The 23181-nt window shown below is 34.7% G+C and overlaps 1 protein-coding gene across 11 annotated transcripts in view; it reads right to left on the bottom strand.

Annotated features, from left to right (window-relative positions):
- Window positions 1–23181, bottom strand: part of CEP170 (centrosomal protein 170) — a 95946-nt gene that overhangs the window by 22546 nt on the left and 50219 nt on the right. For 10 of the 11 annotated variants that reach the window (XM_019005903.2, XM_019005902.2, XM_015620650.3 and 7 more), the window contains exons 10-12: window positions 11522–11671; window positions 5360–5486; window positions 738–2546 (exon numbers count right to left, since the gene is read on the bottom strand). In XM_019005903.2, the coding sequence (XP_018861448.1) occupies window positions 738–2546; window positions 5360–5486; window positions 11522–11671 (2086 nt within the window). The remainder of the gene's footprint in view (window positions 1–737; window positions 2547–5359; window positions 5487–11521; window positions 11672–23181) is intronic. The other variant, XM_019005901.2, reaches the window with a different exon arrangement.

Raw genomic sequence — 23181 nt, forward strand, 5'->3', positions numbered from 1 at the left:
TAAGAATGTTAACTTCAAACAGAATAGTAAGTTAAAATTCATAGATTGTAAAGATTTTTCATTCCAAATGTAAAACAAGCTAGAGTAACCACCACACCAAAGAAGATCAACATGATCCGGAAATCATGATGAAATCATAAATTGCCACAATTTGGGACAAAGAATGGGAAATAATCCAAGATAAGGCAAACCCTTTAAAAGAAATTACTTTATGATACTTAGTTAGGTAATACATAGTTTTTCAATTCATTATTTCAATGTTATTCTTATTAAAAATTCCTGATTGCCTGTTTACAATTCTACCTTAAAAATAAATATTATATCTTCTATGTACTAAATAGTGTTGCTGACCTTCTGAACTTCTACTACCATGATTTGAGTGAAGAGATCTTGGCTCTGTTTTTGCACTAAAACAAATGATTACTGATGCATATGACCATCCCAATTCAAAAGTTCTGTATTACTGGTTTCAAGATAAAAACATAACAGAGTTAAAGGATTACAATTTCTTTTCTGTATGATCTTAAATGAGAAACCTCAACAAAACCTGCCATAGAAGTAAACCTCTTAGTCCTTCTTAATTTAAAACTGACAAATTTCTTACTTAAAGAAAAAGACTGCATCAACTAAAACTCAACAGTTTCATAAGAGCTCTTTCTTAAATAATTTTGTTTAAAAAAAACACATGTGGAAAACATCTAGTATTGTACAAAATTATTTCAAATAATCTCACATACCTGAGGGAGAATTATGAGCCGAAGCCAAGGATTTGGATTTTGAATCCGAAAGTCGAGAAATGCTATTGGCTCGAGTTCTAGCAGAAACTTTAGTGCTATCTCCTCCTGAGAGCAACCTTGAACCACTTCTGATAATAGCTTCTGGGGTGCGTGATGAGGCAGTGCTTCTGGTTATTGTTGCTTCAGAATCGCTACGTGCTGATAAAGAGCCAAGTCGATTTCTGCGGGGTTGAGCGAGTAAGTCTATTCTGGAAATATTTCTCCTCCCTGATGGAGGTTTTGATGTAGAACTTGTAGTGGACACTTCAGAAGCTACTGAAGCCTTATCGGCATCAGCAAGCTCACTATCTGAGACTTCACCAAGGCGTGCTCTGCGTAAGAGAGAAGTCCGTGTGGGACGAGGTCTTGGAAGAGTGGTAGATTTACTAGACTGCCCAAGTCCAACAGGAGAGGATTTTGATTTAGCTGACTTTCCTTCCATCTTGGAATGTACAAGTTCATCTGCTGAGGCAAAAGGAACTCTTCCGTGTGATTTGCCAGAGTAGGTTTCCTGGTCAGATGACAGGATATCAGAAATGGCAGAATGAGGTACACTGGATGTTTGGTCATCATCTGTTAAATCTACTGATGGTTGTCTCATTCTTCCACTGGATTGCACAGCTTTGCGAGTGTCAGCTCTAGACCCACCATCTGAAGATCGACTCTTAGTTTTCTTTTCCATTTTTTCTCTTGCACTTGTAGAAGATTTTAAAACATCCTTTGAAGGGGAACCAGTGGAACATCTATCTTTATATAAGTTTGTAAAGCTCTTCCGCTTCTGTGTGGATTTTCTTTCAGTGTCACCAGTAACAAGACTGATTGTGCTGGCTGTATCAACATCTGATTCTGGTGATATGGAATTATCTCTGTTATAACTAGGAGTGTCAGGACCTTCATCAGTTTTATTTTCTTCACGCAATTTAGCTTCAAGGAAAGCCATTACAGCTTCTGTGTCTTTTAAAATGAGTGTTGTATCTATACTGGAATCAGTGTCCATTGAATCACTTCTGTCACGTAACCTGCTTGCAGATACTAAAGGGGCAGCAGAACCACTCTGCTTATTGATGTGAGGAATAAGTTCAATAGGTATATTTGTGCTAGGTTTATCTATAGTAAAGCTACCTTGCCTCACTAATGGTTTTGAAGACTCCTTTTTTTCTCCTCCAAGTACTTTAGGACTTTGGCCTCTAATGATTTCCTCATTTTTTCTTCTTTTTCCCTCAATCTGTGCCAACTTAATTTCTGCTTTATCTGTAACATGTCCAGGAACATTGTCTTGATTATCCAAAGTTTTGGGTGACACAATAATCTCCTCCCTACCTTTCTCAACCTGGTTTGCAGCAGATTTTGTAGAGGATAGTTTTGAGGGTGTCCAGTGACCTTGCTCCTTTCTTTCTTGTTGTTGAATTTTTGCTAAAGCTTGTTTCACCACAGAAGTTTCTCGGCCAGTTTCAACTCTCTCTTTACTAGAAGAGCTGGGAAAAGAGAAAACTTTGTCTCCAGTAGCTTTGGGTGAAAGACCATTCATTGTTCTGCTTGACTTAGCATCTGAGGCACGAGCTGGAGTTTCTTTCTCCTGAAGTTCAGTGTCTTGCTTTTCACCTATTTCTGACCTCTGATGAGATACAGTTTTTGGTTTTAAGTTTTCATTCACTTTCTCCTCGATGGGAAGCTGTGGAAGTGTCCTCCTCTTTCGCTCACCTTGGCTAGTCATAGAAGCAGCTGAACCAGCGCTTCTAACAGAGATACCAGACTCACTGATGTCAGTGTCTAAAAATGAAAGAGAAAAAATTATTTGAGAAGACATTCAACACCAAGGCACAGAGAAAGATTAAATGTTTAAGACTGCATAAGGCTAATACAACATAAAACAGAACTGAAAAAGCCATCAGTCCATCCTGCTGTTTTATGGCAAGATCAAGTATATTTACACAAATAGAAAAACTTAACAAACTCTATTAGCCAGCTGAATCACATATACAAATGAAGTTTTTATGATCTCACAGTAGGTTAGAATAGGTAAGAAATCACTGTTCTATCAATCAGAACAGCATTACAACAGGAAGTGGAAAGCCAATCTTAGATTCCTAAACATCTTTTGGACCAGATTTCAGAACTAACAAAAAGAGTAAGATCCTCTTTCTTCCTTCCTTCTACTTGCCTGTTCTACAGCTCAATGTCTGTCTCATGGACAGACTACAACCTCTCCCTGTGAGTCCTCACCTCACGCAGTCAAGAATCTGCAGTGCTGGGAGACACTTCTCAGCAATACTGAAAAGCCCCACTCATGAACAAAGAACCTACTATGGCTGAAAAAGCAAAAATAATGTTTTTATCTCAAACAAGACACTGTAGTATAAAAATACACAGAAAACTTATACAAAGCATCAAAAGAATGCAGTACTACTGCTAAAGCACTTTCATTGAATTCTTAGTGTGCACAGAATGAATGCTCCTTCGGCAGAAAAGTATGGCCATCCCATGGCCTGTTGCAAGGAATAACTGTTTTAGAAACCAAACTTTATTTTTCCACAGTGATGATGACTGTGCCCTCCTTGCCCATTTAGCAAACACAGCAGCTGTGGTGCCAGAAACGAGCCTTTATTACTCAAAGGTGATGTAAGTTGCTCTATGAATTGCTCTGACTTTGAATATTTGGATAGAAAAAATTCTTTTTGCAGTTCATTTGTCTGCTGTTGCAATACAGAGTGACACACTTAGTAACACACACCTGTCAATTCCGTTTTTGCCAGGAGAGATCTATAAGCAACTGCTCTGCATACCCTGTTGGGACTTTCCTATCACAGCTTGCCTCCAACTTTGGTTGCTCCAGGAGTCAGAACTGGAGTATAGGGTTTCCCTCTCTGCAAGAATCCTCTAAGCAATTAACTGAATATCAACAATCATGCTGCATGTATACCTGCTACTTTATATTCATGTTCTTCAATTTATCTTTTCTCTTTGCAGTTTCACGCTTTGATGAAGAATTAAAAAGGACTCAGCTTTCTTTTTCTGTAATCTATGTTAAGACACTGATTTGAGAAACAGTAAGTACCTCTGAAATCTAAGCAAGGTTTTCTACTTCCAGGACTGTTTTTTTTTCTTGAAAATTATGAAACAAATTGAAGATTTAATGAAAATCAGTATGATTGCCTTCTGTGAAGATTGACTTCTCTCCGATGTGCCTACCAAATCAAATATTTTATACATAAATAAGCATGTAAATTGCTTCTTGGTGAATTTCAAACAGTATTTAGTTAAAAAAAAGGCATGGAGTTGTTCAGCATCATATTTGGCTATATATGAGTTATGTGGAGTTTAAATACTAAGATTTCTAATGAAGACACAGGCATCTAAGTCAACAAAACATGTTCTGAGAATTGGTTTTTACATGTACATACCACATTTTATTTTTATTACACCTTTCGTGCTTTGGTGCTTTGAATGCTTTATTTCCCCTTTAGTATTTAAGAATTCTTGCAGTACAGGTATGCACTACACAGTAGTTACTTCACTTTATCTCTTAGTTCTTATAATGGTATAAAAAGCCTTTACCTCTCCAAAGAAGATCCTAGGTAGTGCCTTATCTGAACACTACAGAAAACAAAAGACCACCAAAGTTCCCGATTAACCACCCAAAGGATCAGTCTCAATAGCAATGATGTTAAGTGTCCTGCATGTACACACACAATTCTTTCAAATAGTGCAAAATTTGCTCTTCATTTCCATTATTCTGTGTGTATCAGTTTAACTTTTCCCCTTTCCATCTCCTTTGACTTTTAGTATCCTAGGCAAAGTTCTATGCTTATGAGAGGAGGAAAAGGTACAACAGGAGCAACGGTCACGAGTAAGAATTCATGCATTCGTACAGATATCTGCATTTTAAAACATCAAAAGCAAAACTTCTTTGAAAAACTTCTCCCAAAGACGATCACAACCTCTAAAGTGAAATTGGCAAGAAGAAAAAAGCAGAAGAGAAGTAAGGCAAGTAACTAGTTTATAGTCAAGACTAGACGTTAAAGAATAAACCATTTCAAAATCAGAAATGTGAATAATTAAACTATGGACAGACATGCCCTGAACATGTGGCACTCACAAGAAAGGGAGAGAAGGTTGTTCATCACTAAAGAGAAAGTTTCTGGGCTTTTCAAGAAATATTAAAGGTCTTCTGTATTTCCAAGATAAAGAAGGATGCTATGCTTCAGGGGAAGTCTCTCAGGTTGGATTGTTTAATAATCATTACACTGAAGTTCAATTTAGACTAAGAAAGAGGTAAGGAAAGAAACATACTATACAGACCAACCCAAACAGTATTTAAGTGAAAGTTTCTCTAACATTAAACAGTGTATAGACTCTCCAGTTTCAGTAACATTCAGTGTAATACTAGCACTCAACTGCCATGCAGACACCACTACTGCTGAGCTTGTTTTTACACTGTTTCTGCTCAATGAAACAGAATAATTTAATGTGAAAATGAGGCATTAGGAGTAAAAAAGCTGATTAAATACAGTACATAATAATTCTTTTCTCCCTTTCACAGGTTTTTCAGCATAAATTATGACAATAAGAACAGTTTTTAGTACCATTTTCTAATGGAGCAGGCACAGAGGACTCCAGTCTCATGTCATCTTGGTCATGACGTGTGTGATTAGCGGCCAAACTGGCCCACTGCGATACCCAACGTTTACTTCCAGGGTTAGTAGAACCTTCCTATGAAAGAAAAAAAAAGCAGAAGAAAAATTATAACTGTTTGATTAAAAGCATGCCATCTTTCCAGGTTTTTCCTGAATAGATATGTCAGACATTATTTTCCTGGAAGTTGAAAGAAACAGTTTACCTCAATAAATTTTAGAGTCCCCAGCTCTAGAATGGCAAACAGCAAACAAAACCTATATAGCTGCTGAATCAGTACCAAATAAACAAGTTCTCTGCACAGTGAACTTTTAAACACCAGAACCTATATAAAATGTATCAGAACATGTGCTAGTTCTAAGGTCTGGTTATTTTCATCCTCAGCTCAGAAGTGCAAGAAAAGTACATGGGGTGTGGGGGTTTGTTAAAAAATTAAAAATGTGCTTCGGGAAGACAAGAAAGTGACATGTTACCGGTTTAGATGACCCTCTTGTCCAGATGAAATATTGTATTTACTTCATTACAGAAAGACTACCTTAAGGACTGAAAGAGTAATAACTTATGATGGGATGGAAAGGAAATGAAGATCAGATTATTTGTTTGGCCTAAACAGAAAAAGAAGCAAAGATTAGTTTTAACCATCCTACTGGGTAACCATGAAGTCAATGTCAGCAATATTTTAAAATTTTTTTGCACCTAAACGAGAAAGGAAATTAATTTGGTTTCTTGATGTCAAGCCTTTTGCAATCTTGAAAACTTTTTAAATGTAAGAAAAGCATAGAATTAAATTATCTTCTTGTGTTACTACAGCATTTTTTTTTCAAAACCTGATTTCTGAATGTTTCTGTCTTATCAAATTTCTTATCAAATTTACTGTCTTATCAAATGTCTTATCAATATCTTAAAGCCTCTCTTGCTTACACCTCCAAAAAATGTCACCAGTCCTGCTGCATCTTCTAATTTTCACATTTCTATTCAAAATGCTGATTTTTGCCTGATGCCTTAACTATTCTTGGGTTCTAGTCTTTGACCAGGAAACAACACTATACATTCTGTAAAATCTATTTAACAGAACTAGAATGGTGAACAATGTCACCTATTATAAGACAACTTCTTTCAAATTAAAAGTTTGAAAGCTTGAATACATTTGAAATACATTTGAAAAGCTTGAATTTATGATCTTGAATTTCTCCTGAATAATGCAAATGAGCGCAACATCAGGAATCTCTTCCAGAATATCATGAATGTAGTAAATCAGAGATGCAGCAGGTAACTTGTTTGAACTATTATACAAATTTCCGTATTTTTAATAAAATTTTAGAATCAAAATTTTATAAAACTCAAGTCTAACAACAGCAAAGGAAGGCAATTTAATGTTTTGTTATTTATGGGCATTTCTGAAGACAATGCAGGGTACCAGTAAGAATATTACAAAAAACACACAGCATTTATACACTGAAAACTACCAAACCCACATTTTTCTTTCCTATCACTAATCTTTCTTTTCCTGTCTGTACTACTGAACTTTTATCTAATAAAACAACTAATTATATCCAGATCCGAACATGATAGATGTCCCAGTCATCTTTGGAACAGAAAATTTCAACTAATTCTCTCTGTACCACCAATTTCAGAGACACAGGTATGTGGCAGAAATCTAAATTCTACTTCACAATGGAGAAACACACTAAAATTTTGAAGATTAACTTCAGCAAAACAACCTGATAAATTATTTTTCTCTGAATGTAATTACACTGTCAAAAATGGTTTCTACATAGCAGTGAATGTAAATGTGTGCTTTGCCAGCTCTCTGTGTATAAAAGCACAAACAACAACAGAAATACGCAGTTTCTCTTCATAATTAAGCATATCCAGAAGGTGTAAGTTTGTGAAACACATTATCTAAAGAGTCACGTTCAGTTATCCTAATGTTCTTCCTATAATCCATATCAATTTGCAATTTACAGACTCTCAAGTAAGCAATACTCCAAATTCTTTGGTGTTCTCTTGAATACCAAAAGGAATTTCCTTGCCTTTCAGAAAAGCTGAGTTTACCTCTGAGATACTATTTTCACCTTCATGTTAAATCGGCTTTCTCTTATGCTTATCACACATAGTCAACAGGAGTAATAAATATTTGGAAAATGTACCAACAGATTTCTGTGGCTTATTATTCAGCCTCAAGATCAAGGGCTTCAGGCTCCATATTTGAAAAAAATCCACAGCACATACACATTACACCTGAAAGCATCTCCAGTTCTTGGCATTTCAGAGCACAGTAATAGTGTGGGGTTTTTTTAAAATAAATTTCAACAGGTGAATAAAATTAATTAAAAAAATGAAATGTCTTCTCAGACCTATGACTCCAGTCAGTTCAAGTTACAAGAATCATATTATTTCTTCTTGTCATGAATTGCTGTCTTGAAAGTAGTTCTTCCCTCCTCATTCTACCTGCTTCAGAATCATATGCCTCTGGGGTGATCTTTTTACAGATTTCCATACATGACTTATTTACAGACAATGTCTCCAAGTTATTCCTGTTACAACACAGACACCTATCCTAAACAGTTCTTTTTCTCTTCTATTACGGTTATACATGAAAACCCAGCAGCTGCACCCAACTCAGCTATTACTTTGCCAGACTAATTGAACAGCACTGATCTGTTCTTGTAAAGTAAAGTAAGTGTAAGGTAAATCTCCATTCTCATAACTACTTCAGTAGACTTTGTACCTTCTCTAGACTTGTATCCACCCTTCATGACCAAGAATGGTAACAATTCTAGTACTATTATTACAGGGCCTGTGGTGATAACACTCCCCTTTTCTGCTAATACATTTCCTGGGTTTTCAAGGGTCCTGTTTGCCTTTTCACAACCCTGTGACATTGGTGATACATCAGCCTACATTTCAGTATAGCATCTAATTTCAAACAAAAAGTAAGTATCAAACTTCAAACTAAATGGACTGTTCTACAGGACAGGAAATAAGACTAATTTGAGAGGACAAACAAAAGGAAATACAGCCTCTAAATACTCCACTTTTAAGCAGCAATATAGAAAATATTTGCATGAATGAAATGATTCAATATTCAGAATGTCAGTAGTATTATTTATCTGATCTTCAGTGGGAAAGACATAAAGTAGGCATTCAAATCGGCAAAAGGAACATTGTAGTCAATGACATTGATGACCCTGCAGATGAAGAACCAGCTCTAACTGAGCTTTAGTCTTACAAAAAAAAACCAATAACAAACCCCCCAAAAAATCACCAAAACCCCAAAGCATATCAAATGCAACGTTAATAAAACCATTATTTAAGAACCATGCTTAGCACAGACAACTGACCACTGAAAATTAAATGGAAATCGGATGGATGTATTACAGCCCAAATGCCTGCAGTATTTTTATTAACCAAAATTGTATGGTAAGAACAAATAATAACAACAACAATAATATTATCTTTGTTCTCCATTTACTTAATTTTTGGTCTTTAATCACACTTACCTTGGTTGGCAAGTGGCAGCTTATAATATAGAAAATAAAAACATTTAAGTATTTTAAACAGATGGATTTAGTATTTTCATTGCCTATATATAATCATTGAAAAGGCAATAATCAGTGCATTCAGGCTCTCCAACTGTGTCAAGACACTCTCTCTGCATTTTATTTCATTTATGAAACACACTACTCCAAAGTATTTAAAAATTGTTGTATCAAAGAAAAAGCTGAGAACTTCATTAACAAGAAAAGCATTTCTAAGCATTTTATTAATGATACTTCAAAAGCCCTGTAAAGCTAAGACACTTAACTTCAGATTAAGCTTTCAGCTTCCAAAGTGACCCTAGATGACCCTGTCCTGCCTTGGCAGCGGGGCTGGACTGCATGGTCTCCAGAGGTGTCTTCCAACCCTAACTATTCTGTGATTCTGTAAAACTGTTTTTATAAAATCTTTGCAATTTCCCAGGCCATCTTTTTCATCCTCTTGAATAGAAAGATCTTAGATTTTTATTCTTTGCTTTTTCTATGGCAATTGTGTCCTGAATTCACCTCATTCTGCTAATCATGTAAAGGAATAACTGATGGATAGCTGGAATAAGGCCCACCCACAATCTGAGTGGATGCAAAACTGAAATACTGAGCTACGCTGACGTTATGTGACTATTTATCCAAGATCTTCAATGAGGTTTATAAACTTAGAATCTGTAGCTCAGTAATGCAGTAAGTCTTCCAAAACCCACAAGAAGAAAAGTTTGTATGAGAACATGACCCACATACTTTACAAATCCAACACATTTGCCTCTCCCTTTCCTACTGACAAAAACAGAGTGCAAGTTTTTGTGATAAGATTTTAAATGTAACAATCTTCTCTCAGTAGTTATCCTAATGATTTTTTTCCCATTATTTCCCTATAAAAGACACCTCTAATTTTCTGAACTAGCTTCTCTTCTACATTTCTATCAAACAACTTCTACTTTTAACTTTCTTTAGTAAGCTTTCTTCTACCTTCATCTGTCCTCAACTCTTCTTACACTAATCTTTGCTCTATCCATGCTGCTTATGGCAGTTTTGCTCCTTGAATTACTGAATAATTTTCATTTTTTTCCCTATCATCATGCCTTGTAATATTTTAAATTATGCTAATAACCTATTCTTTCCCACTATATAAAGACCTTTTAATGCAGCAAAGCAGTCACAGTAATAAAACAGCATAATTCTTGTAATTTCCACTTAAATGAAAGTGATTTTTAGTATGTCATTGCTAGAAGGTTTCTTAAACCTGCCGTATGATTGCAGAAGTAGTCTCAGTCTTCTAAAAACAAAGCCTTTTATTTGCAAAGTTGACACCTGAAAAGCCCAATTATGTTCATAAAAATAAAATGTATATTCTTCTTCTGCATATGGAATTATGAAAGTGAAAAAATATCAGTACTCGTGAAAACTGACAAGGCACAAAATAGCTGAGTGCTGCAAAAGGCATTAAAAAAAAAAAGAAAAAAAGAATATGGTTATAGATTTGTGCAAAGAAGCAAGGTGAAAAATCTTCTGCAGGACGTGACTATGCTGTATGGCAATCCTTCACTTCAAGCTGTAGCCTTAGAGAAACTAGTCAAAGTTACTAATCTAGACACAGTGACATACTCAGTGTCTCAAGGCTTCACAGAGACATGAGAAAATACACCTCTAGGAGAAAGAGATTTGTAGATACTAAAATCAATGTATTTGCATGGCAGGCACACTAAGTAATACTTTAAGCTCTTGATATCTTCCAAAAAATTGCTTATTTATAAAGTTTGCTAAATTACAGGACCATACTTCAGAAGCAGTTTGCCAAGGGAAGTAGATGTGTTATATGCTTCATTACTGTTACCAGTTGATTCCCCTCCTGCCTGTTCTGTTCCAGACATATTTCAAACCAGTTTATCCATCACAATGATATCAGAATGCCAGCCAAGATTTCAATATGAAATATGATCAATATCTAGCTTGTGTGCATATTCTAAGTAATATATAAAGCCAGGCATTTCCTCTGTTTAATCTTGCACCAGCTGATTAAGTCATACTGTGTCTGAATCAACCAATGTGACTTGTCATGAGTGGCACCTCACTGGAGAACTTATACCATAAATGTAAAAACCTAAAGTCCTCTGGCTTCAGAGAAAAAATCTGAAAAGTATTATCCACCATTTTTTTCCTAGATGACTTTGTATTATGCATTAAGTGCACACATCTTATTTCTGAATTTTAATATAGTTACTTGCTTTGGGCTATAAAACATAACCAGCTTTACCTCAGTTCTGCTGAAGAACTTAGATGAAGTATATGCTGTGCAAAGCAATGTTGTTGCAAGGAAACTTCTGCTACAGTTCCAATACACTGGTGTCAGCGCACACAGAAAGGTAGCCAAGTTTTAAAACACCTCCGCAATGAATTATGCCTGTCTCTGACAGAGAAGTTTTGATAATGCAATAAAGGCCTAGGAGAAATAAAATACTTATAGATCTGAGGTAATCTTTTCCAGGTATGATTTTGTTTTCTGTTTAACACTTACTGGTCCGTTCTTAGTGCTCTCTTTTAGTGGAAGAAAAAAGAAGACCGTCAAAAATTAAATTCTACCTCTGTGTCAAGAAATCCAGTTGTACTCAGTGGTCTTTTTTCTTCCAGCACTACTGTAGCAGAATTTATAGCCCAATCTTTTACTAAATCTTTCTGGTTCTCGTTGATAACAGGCCTATTATAATCCTGGCTGTCATCCACTCCAAATACCTGAAAATGAAACAAACCATTACATTCATTAACCCAATACCATCCTGATACAATGTTCAGTGTTAATGGATGGATGGTGGCATGCTGGATAGTGAGTATAAATAGGTTTTATTGTATTATGCTTATCTGTCACCTTAGTGCAATCTACAAATTAAATAGAAACATCTACAGCAATTAAAAAAGTGAAGGTCTACATCAACATTGTGAAAATTCAAAGAACTGCTAGTTGGAATGGTCAGATATGAAGAAATGACACTTTGATGAAAGGAACAAAAGACAAAAGCAAAATCATTGCAAAAACCATTTTACCAATTAAGGGAAAAACCCAATAACAAGAATCACCAGATTTTCAGATTTTTGCTATTATCTAATGAGAATAAGAAATACTAATTCTTGCATTTGTTATTAATATGCTTATTGACTTGTTTCTCTAATATGAACAAAATTTCAGTTTTTCAACTGTTAGAGACTTGGCAGATGTTGAAAGTCCGCCAGGTCTCATGAATCATGTAACTCATCTCATCCAAGATATGACTTGGCATAGCTCTTTTACTACTGTTTCCTAATGATGCTTGTATTAATCTCTTCTGCTTATGCAGAAATAATTTTCCCATGACATTTCAAAAACATTTCTCAGAAAAAAATACTAGAAAAACATTATTACTAAGGCAATTTAGTAATAAGAACCTTAGCAGAAGAACCACCATACTGTTTGTCAAATTTCTCAGGAGTTATAGAAAACAGGGAATATGAACTGCTTTCAGAATTGATGTATAATCAAAGACATTTTAGAAAATATCTGTATCTTGGAAACATGTAATTTAAAAAATTTTCAAATTTCTGCCTAAGAAATAAATACACTACTTTATTACTAGGGACTTAGACATTAAAAAATTACAGAATAAAATGAACCTCCCACACACATTAAAACTGGTTGCCAAAAAGTAACAGTAAACATCAAAAATTTTTTTTTGTCATCTTCATGTATGTTATCCTCCTGTAATAAACACTATTAGTGCAGAATAGGAAGAGGTGTACAGAATTCTTTTTTCTACAAAAGTGTGCCATAATTCAGTTTTGCACAGCAAATCTAGAGGACTGGTTTATTACAATTCTGAACAAGGTTAGTGTCTTCAAAATGGATTCACCACTAGATGGCCACAAACCATAATGTTGTCAGCTTCCGAGAAGCAGACAAAAGATAAAACAGTAGTTAAGCACCTTGTCATTCAACCCCTTATGCCCTTCTAACTGTACAGGAGGACCTTGCTACAGCATTACTACATTCAGACCTGAGGAAATTTTCTCAAATGCACTGAATTTGTATTTTGCTCTCATGAGAAAGCCTTATAATTCAATTCTTATCATTCAGGCACTGCTTCCCAAGTTTTCATTTTATACATAAATCACATCTAGAGTATCTGGATAAGAAGTTGCTTAATAGTATTTACAAAATATTTATTTTCCTTTTATAAAAAGAGAGTGTTAAATCTTAAATTTTTGCTTTCATAATATACTTTTGATTTGTACAGTTGTAGCAATTTTTGAAGATAGAAACCAGTTACCATCCACTGACAGCTTTCTTTGAATATATCACTATTCTGCAGAGGTTTCTTTCTTTGTGTACCACAGTTTCATTGATTACGGAATTTTACAAGTTCTTTTAAATGAAACAAAATTCTGGTATTATCACATGAACACCAGAAGGAAAATATGAATTCCACACTTCCATATCTAATTGGGACTACAGCAGCAAATTGCTGCCTGTAAACTGCTTCATTTTATCTGACAGCACATTCATATACCATGTCAAATTTCCTTACTTGTATCAGAAATAACACTTCTTTCAGTCTTACCTTTTCTAGTATTGAACTCATGTTTAAGCAAATTCTGTTATTCTTCTATTACTGAAATTATTGCAAAACCAAATTTGAATATTGCCTATTTTTTTTCTGTGAAAGGAGATACGGATATCACTAAAACCGAAGCAATAGTGCTCCTAATGCTCTTTCTCTCTAAACAGTGGGGATATCAGAAGAGATAAGGAAAATATTTGGGTACAGTATTATTAGAAAGAAAACATCTTCTTCAATAAAAGTATGTTTTTTTACTACAATGTCCTTCTACATTTGATATGTGCATGCACCTATCCTAAGTTCCATGGCTACACAACTGCAAAGCTCCTCACAAGAAAGAAATGCATGTAAGTGTGATGTAGCCCAAAGACTAAATTTCATACTTGTGATATATAAAAACCCCTTGAAAAGATTGTTACTAACACATAGTTAAGAATTTAAATACTAAAACTATTCACAAGATAAAACAACTCAAGCAATGAGTAACAAAATGTAGATCATCACTTACACATCAGTCCCACACCCGCAGAAAAGCAATGCTATCAGAATTTCAGGATTAATCAATCCACATACTTCATTTATCAAATAATGAGGATATGCCCTCGACAGAAACAGCCATGTAGTAACCTGAACGTTTCTGCTGGAAATGATCTCTCTACCATCTAGAAAACACAATTTGTACTTTCTGAGCTGCTACAATATGTGTGTGCAAATAGCAGGCTGCTGTGACTGAAGTTTGAATGGATAGAGATTTGTATCTTCCTACAAAGACTAAATTACATTTTTCAAGGCCTCAGTTCTTTAGATGTTTCTGTTCTTTAAATATCTTCATGATTGCAAAATCATTTAAGGGAGGTCTAGGAGATAATCAAACCAAGAGAATTCTGAGGAAATGTTGATGACACATATTGCTGCATCTCTCATCTACTTAGACAAAAAGACTGAACTTCTTTCTGTAAAGCTTGTATTTGTCAGAAGCAATGAAATGTATTTTGATTAACTGTGTTTTGGGAAAGACAAACATGAAGCCAGGTTCTGTAACCAATACAGATTTGGACACATCAAGCTGATTGAAAAATGAGAAGCAAGCTTTTGTTTTTGATAAAGGAGGTAAAATAATTCCTTGTATTCTATGTATATGACTAACCATCACAAATCCCACATATCCACCATACAGCTGTCAATGAAAATAAAGATTCCTAAATAATTTACCCTTTTTAAATAGCACTGTAAACAACAGGGACTTTCACAGTAATCTGGACTTGCATTTTTTGAGAGAATCTGAGGAATGAGGAGTAATGTAAAAAGAATAAATAAAAATAAAGAACTACTAGAAGTATTTTAAAAACCCGACAATATTAATGCATTTTTTAAACAGGTGTAATTTAAAACTGAAACTACCAGAGGAAGGTATTTCCAAGGTATCACTTTCCTATAAGCAATCATTCCAGAAAGCTGGAAGTATTTGCCCTGCTCTGTCCCATTGTTTATTTTTCTGAAATTATATTTTAGCAGGAAGATTACATTGTCCCATCCTGATTGTTTCAAGTTTCATGAAGTTACAGAACAAAAACCAGGATGAAAATTTTCACAGAAACCCTGTGACACCCCACCAATCTGCACCATTTCATGGGGTTCTTGCAGGGTCTACGCCACATGCTGTAATGGTAGAACAGACACAAACATGGTGTAAACTGTGGTGGTTGTGGTGTTTAAAAGTAACTACTTTATTGTTATGAAGCATGAAACAATTTCCATTGCAAATCAGAACATTTTAAGTGGCATGGGAATGACGAAATACTGTAGAAAGTCAAGACCCATCTATGAAATGTTCTTGACATAATTTTGTTTAACCTGCAATCCAGCTGGCCTTTTAAGCAAATGGATTGAGAGGTGATACAAGAGAGACGTTGTCTAACTGGGTAGCTCAGCAGGGGCCATGAAGATGGCCAAGCGTAGAGCATTTTACCCGTGGGGAGAGTCTGTGGAAGCTTGATTTGATCACTTTGGAGATGGGAAGGCTTTGGGGTTGCCTAACAGCAGCCCTGCAATGGAAGGCGTATCAAGATGACAATCAGGCTCTTCACAGTGCTACACACTGCAGGGGCACAAGGGACAATTCATGTAAGATGAGACAGGCTATGAAGAAAAGCTTTTTCACTCTGAGGACAATCAAACAAGCTTGCCTAGTCTGCCCACGTAGGGCATGAAGACCCAAATGAATAAAGTCCTGGGCAACCTAGCTGACCTCAAAGCTTCTTTGAGAAGGGAGTTGGATTAGACATCTACTTTCCTGGTCCTTTCCAGCTTATGTGATTCTATGTTTCATAATAGCAGTGATCCTACATAATAACTTAGCATCTCAGGTCCCCTAGTGCAAAGTATTGAGAAAGCCCCAAGTATCCCAGAGCAGCAGTGTGTCGCCCTGAAAATGAAGCCTTCTGATAATGTTTTCATAGTTTTAGTTACTTTCCCATGAAAGTCCTGTAAACATAAGTTGTTCATCACATTCCTTCTAAGAAACGTCTTCTGATGGATGTTTGTCATGGCCAGTGTTTCTGGGAAGGTGGTAACTTAATTATCCAATCCCTGGTCATTGCTGACAATCCTGGAGTCAGAGAATAAAAGGTACAGGTTTTTGTTCTGACACTGAGAGTGGTCATGTGAATCATTTTGTGTCCTTTAGTGACAGCAGGGAAAAGGTGAGCTCCTGGCACATACTTTTAAATTTCAAAGCAGTTAAGCAAGTCCTCCGAAGATCCCCTATGATAATCCATTTACATTCTGCAGTTCACCCAGTAAAACCAAGGGACAAAACAGCAGGCTAAAAATTATAGCAAGTCTCAAAGCACTATCTTGTTATTTCCTGGATTGCAAACTTGCCCTGAAGAAATACAGAAGGAAACAATGCAGTAACTATTGGCAAAGCAATTGTAGCTTAATGAGGATATTCACAAATTCCATCCATAGCAGCAACAGTTTTTCCAATATTCTGAGAATAGAACCTTATCTATATTTACCAGTAATTGTAAAAATTATTTTTACAAGTATTAACAAAATCTGTCTAACACAATAAAAGCAATATGCAAATCTTGCATAAGATACTGGGATACTTTTGGAGACAGCGTGAGTTACAGGACCAAGTCTGAGACCACGCCTTGGTCTCTTTGGCAAGGGCTAATTTCGTAGAAAGCAGAGTATGCTCTTTTGGCAGGTCATCTACACTTCCCTGTGACAACAGCTCATGATTGAAAGTTCACCTGCTCATCAACATAGCTGCAACACAGCTCTAACACAAGCTAGCTTTAGTGATCAGGAATTGGTCTTGTTCCCTCTGTCTTTCCTGCCCCAAAGTTGAGTTAATTAAGATGAATTAATATTTTTTTGTAGCAGAGATGAACTACACTAGAGGTGAACACAAAGACTTCAGAATTAACTATCAAGATGACTCTTTAAAACCACGGAAGCCTATTTTCTTTCTTTATATATGCAATACTTTTAAGAAATTAAAATAAAAAATGGTCAGAAAAAAATAATGGCGACAAGAACCATTTTTTCAGATCTCACCTGATGGTCTTCTTATGTGCCTTTTATAAACTTTAAAGTTCTTGACTAAAAAAAAAACTTTTTCCAGTTTTATCTCATTTAGATGCTTTTCAAAGTTCATAATATCTAGACTTCATACTTGCTTTACCTTTACACTGTTTCATGGTGTATGAAGATCACACTGCAGTTCTAAAATACTGTAATTATTCAGTATTTAATGACCAGAGAACTAGCTCCTCCTCCAAATCATTACTGAAGATACTGATGTAAATGGAAAAAAAGTATAATTTCAGACTTCTAATAAACATGTTCACTCAGTTTTACAGCAAATTGTTTATATTAGAATGGGAAAATATGAAGAATCCTATCTAGTTTTAATATTTTTAGTTTACCAAGTTTCCCCAATAATCTTACTGCTAAAGTCTTAATGAAAAGGGTATCTAGTAATTAGTAATAGCATCAATAAAATTACCAGAAAGCCAACAAATAAATATTAAGAATTCTAGCTGAAATTCCTATTTATTAATGATAGCATTTGAAAAGTAAAGTTATTTCAATAATTTTTTTCTATTCTTTCAGATCCTAACAACAGTCAGGGACATAATCTAGAAACATATTTATAGAGATCATGATTTGAATGCTATTAATTTCAGTGTAGGCAATCTGTATAAAAGGAACAGAATAAAACCCAATGACAAGAAAGACAAAAAGAAATTCAAAGATGAACAGTTAAAAAAAATTAAAAAGCAGAGCAATGGTAAGGAACAAGGGGCTACACTGTACAGGGCATTAAAGAAGGATCATGGCAAAATAAACAAGGAACAAATGATTTAATTTGAAATAAGATATTTGCCATTATAAAGTGATGGGAATGTAAATTATGATAGCAATTGTGTTTCATAACCTTTTAGGGTAAAGGAAGATGATAAGCATATTTTTTTGTCACAGAAGTCAATAGTAAATTTCAGAAACTGAGCTGTGAACTGATAGAGTCAGACCAGCAAAAACCAAATATATTAAAAAAAAAAAAAAAAAAGAAAAAGTATAGTTTTGGAAATATAAGCAGGATTTCAGGATTTCAGCACAGTTTGGGTGTACTAAGAAAGAAGAAATTGTAAATAAACCACACTCAGAGGATGACTGATTGATTGACAGCAAGAGAGGATTCCAGAGAGCAAGGAAATGGAAAAGGCTTCAGATCGTCTCAGCAGATCGTCTCGGTAACGCTGCATTTGGTGTTCAGACTGAGCTCCTGACAATTCTTCCACAGAAGGTAGTTCAGACATTCATAATACACAGTAAATTGGTCCTTAAAAGTCAGTTACTGATCATAGAGAAAAGACAAAAGGCAAACTTTTTTTCCCACCTGTCACAAAATGAGGTACAATGCCTCAGCTCACTTTGTGTTTAGCTATTCCGTGAACTGCATTTAACCAAGCCGCTTCTGAGGACTTTAATTTTAATAGTTTTTGCTTGTTCTTGGCAGTTATCCCGGTCATCCCAGGCAAACAGACTGTGTTCTGTGCAGGGCATATCTCATGAATAGCCATGGATTTTCACAGAAGCCATTTACGTCATTTTAACTCCCTATCAAAGTTACAGAATCAGATGCAAGATGCTCTGGTATAAAAAAAACCACATAAGGAAATGTAAAGGATCAATGTGCCAAGTCTAAGCTTTCTCTTACCAGACACCAGTTACATATTTAGATGCATACATATTTTGTCCCTGTTTGCTACTGTGAAGAATTAATTTTCTTTAGGATTCCAAATTAAAAAGGAAACAAGTTTAGAGGCTGTAAAACTCCTTTCCTCATAAGAAGAAGATAATAAACATCCTCTGAACTATTTACAAAATTTATAAGCTCAGATAACTGGATAGACTTCAAATGGTCTGCTATTTTTTCAGCACTGTACTCACAGTCGTTCTGCAAAGAAAACACTCTGTGGGGCTCAAGGCATTTCTCTCAAAGAAACTGCTGAAGCAATGGTAAAAGCAATTAAACCCAGAGAGTTGTAAAAAGACATGAGACCCAAAAGTGATTTTCTGAAAATAGATATGTCTACCTCGCTTCCTTAAACAGTCATTGAAACATACTGAGATTTTTATTTTTTTTTCTCTTAACTTACTCCCAGCCCATCAATTCTTTCCAGGTAGTTTTTACATTCACAATACTGAAAAAGTTGCTGAGAGCAGTTCCATAACATGCATATTAACTCAATAACCAGGAGAATTATAACAATCTGCAAGATTATTGATAAATTTTTAACGTTTGCAACAGAGACGACATAACCTGGTATACAAACGTTATGAACACTTAAAGCAATAACAATAAATCATTCAAAAGTAAACATTCCTTCAAAAACACATTAGCCAATATTATAATATGGTATGAACAGATATACTCTGGGAGTAAAAAGAATAAGGAGATTCCATTTTATAACAATCATCTTTCAGAACAGAATCCCATTTATACCCACACTAAGGAAAGAAAAAAAAAAGTCAAACCAAACAAATAAGTATCATCATGAGCAGAAAAATCTAGAAAACAAAAATGGAAAATGCATTGTCTACAGTGAACACTGATACAGTTTTCCCTCCATAAATACTATTCCAAAATTTTAAAGAGGAAAGGAGAATCTCTCTCAAGATTGTAGATTTTATGTATAATCATTGCACAGTGTATAATCAAAATTCAAGGTGATAGATTCCACATTGACAAGATCATTACTATTAGGGTGTGTCTATCTACATAAATAAAGACTTTAAAACATCTACAATATGGCGCTTGCACTGAAAATAAAATCATTACATGGTTAGAACCTTTATGAAGGTGGCAGAACGATGGATTGAGGTTTGATTTTGATACTTTTTTTGAATCTTCTGTTTGGGAATCAGTATGGATCAAATTAATTTGCAAACTAAATTCACTTTGCTGATGAAAAAATCCATTATCTTTTAGGAAATTTAAATGAAAATAACATAAATCAAGTAAAAAATCTGGGGACCAAAGAAAATTTTAACGCAAATTTTTCCATATGCACATGAACTGCTATAACCTTCCAGATTTCCTGGTTATCTGACAGGGCATGAAACACTCATACAGGCTTCAGTTCTCCTCCATCCCTTCCCTTCCCACACATGCACAGGAGAGCATACATCTGCAATAGCATGTTCTACAAAATATTTCAATTTTTAAATACCCTAAAATGAAACTGGCTGAAGAAGAAAGAAAACTAAAAACCCTACACAAAACAAATAGAAAAAAGCCCTCAAGAAAACCCCCAAAGAATCAAAAAAAACCCATTAAATTGATTTTTATTTACTGCAGTAGCCTTAAATTAAAAAGTATTTAACATTCCAAACACATGCAGAATTATTTGCACATTCATTTATTAATATTTATTACTGGCAGTACTTTGCTTTGTTGAAAAAGGAAAGTCATTAGCATGATAATTTGGTTTCTTTATATCTATAAAAAAGGAAGATGAACTGTAGAAGCATCATTTTGAATTCTTTCATCCAGTGACAGACTTACCTTTTCCGTGGCCTATGAAGATTTTTTAATGTGATATGACTGCTGAGAACGACTTTCCTCTAATAAAATTGATTTATTTAAGAAACATAAAATGGATAGAAAATTTACAACTCAGAGATAAAAAGAAAGCAATTGCTAAGTGTTAACAGAAGAAAGCACCGAATCCTTCTAAAGAGCATAAAGGCTGGATGTAAAGGTAAAACAAAGCCTACAATTCTGCCCCATGTACCTATGTACATATGTATTTTTTGTGGTAAACTTAACACTGAAAAGACATTCTAAATTAAATCAAGATCTTGAATTTGTTTTATTTTGTACTTAGCTGTTAGCTACAACAATAAGACCACTATTCTGCTAGAGTAAGTTGTGTCTTTCTGATGCTATTTGAGTAGAGGATATTTCATGCCACATATGTTCAAGGTGGGCTTTGTGGTATGTAAGAGCAGCTTGCTTTCTTAACACATTCATGAAATTGCTCTCAATGCAATTTTTAAAAGAGCTCTACAAGTATAAAAAGAGATCCATCATCTGTATTTTTCCTCATGTTATTAATATATTTATTTTCTGAATCTTAAGACTACTAACCAATTCATACTTCTCTATGAATTTAAGAGACATCTGAACACCTGGATGCAGAAATATCATTGGATAAGGAAGGGACTTTTAGAAAGCAAAGTTTAGTGTTATTTTTCAAGTATACTCTATTAATAAAGAACATTAGGACACAACCATAAATTTCTACTTGCATCTTTCTTTAATGTTTACAATTAAAAATTATGTGTATATGTACTCTATTCTTTAATCTTAAAATAAAATATTTTTTTAAAAAAATTATTTGAAAGCAAATTTTAAGTTGTAAAAGACACAAGCCATAATGTATTTGAAAAATTGCATTTTAGGTAAGTAGCAGACGTACAACCCAATACAGTCATGACTGCAGATATGTGATTATCCCTCTCTGTTAGGGAAAAGAATCAAAATTAAAAAGCTTTTCCCTGTTACTTATGAAATGTTTTCCTCTTTTTTATTCTGATAACTAGTTTTTCTCACATTCTCTTCTCAGAAGTCAGGCATTCAAATGGTTGAGAAATAAAGGTTCTATCATTTGCTATTCTATTCCTTTTCTGCTACAGTGACAATAGTTTTTCTTAGAGGCTGAAAGAGCACCAGAGGAAGAACTGGATCCTTAGCAATTTAAATGAAATAAAGATGCTGAATAAGCAGGACAGCATTGTTTCTGGCTTTTAAAAATCATTTCACACAAGCATCTATTCTTCTTCAGCCTATTTCCTAGAATCTTTAGTAAGAGGCTACACTAAGCAAAAATAGTACTTTTGAAATAAGTAATTCAGCTCAACACTAAGATTTTTACTCCTCTTTTCTTAGAATTACATAGAGAGATGGTTGTTTTCCTTTTTTTTTCGTTCTGATAATTTTAACTTTGACTTCCTGCATGTTTCTATTGGACTATTAATGCAAAGAAGCATTAGTAATCCCACCTTGATTTTTTACAAGTTAATAATGCTCTTGCATTTGTGGTTTGCTCTTACATTCTTTTCTAGAGAAAAAAGAAGTAAGGCTAAGGGAAAGAATGAGTCACACTTGGGAGTAATCTTTGGATATTTTGGTCATTCTCATCTTTTTGTCCATTAAAAGGGAAAAAATATACAAATCCAGAAGTACATCATACCATTGAAAATGCTTCAGGTAAACCAAACCCAGATTTTAGCACAGTTCTAACATAAACTGTTACTGACAAATATGCATTATTTGTGCAAATGTTTTAGAAAATGATTGATGCTATTTGTAGTGCATTTTGATCCCAATCCTAGCAAACTAAACTCTTGAATTTCAGTTAAACTTTTGACCAAAGAGACACCCTTAAATGAGATTCAATTGAGCAGGCATAGTAACTACTCAGAAAAAGGACTAACTTGCCAACAGTGACAGAGTGGTTAAACTGAAATAATTGATAAGATGTATACCAACAATTCTCTTAAATCCTCAATAAAGAAGCACAGGAGTCAACAGGCTAACAAAAGTCTTTATCTTATATCTCACTTATACCCCTTTGGCAAAGTAAGATTTTCCAAAGCATTAGCAATTTAAAATAGGAGGAAATCAAAGCTGAGCTCAGCAGGAGGACAAAATTCTGGCTTCCATTTGGTTTAGATTTTCTTTGTTGGCTGTTTTTCTGCACTACATAAAAATAGTATCGCAGTACTTCGTATTACCAAATCAAATAAGAATTGCATAGCAGGGCTCTTTGATCTGGGTGTAAAATACAGTGTTCATAAGATTTCAACACAAATACCATGTGAAATGATATGGAAGACCTTGAAGAGAAAGCATCTCCGCTTTACCTCATAGTAAAGCTTTAATTCCTAGTGGTAACACCTTTTAAGTTAGTAGTGATGGAAATTTATGATACCCAAAAGCTTTTATACAGCACTAAGATTATTAAGCAGTATTTTGCTATTATACTTAAGGCTTCCTTACACTTCCTGTTCCTGAATCTCTCCTGTAACAGGACAGATTTGCTTCAAACAAAAAAGTTACTTTAGATAATC

The sequence above is a fragment of the Parus major genome, chromosome 3, assembly GCF_001522545.3.
Source record: "Parus major isolate Abel chromosome 3, Parus_major1.1, whole genome shotgun sequence".
Classification (NCBI taxonomy): domain Eukaryota; kingdom Metazoa; phylum Chordata; class Aves; order Passeriformes; family Paridae; genus Parus; species Parus major.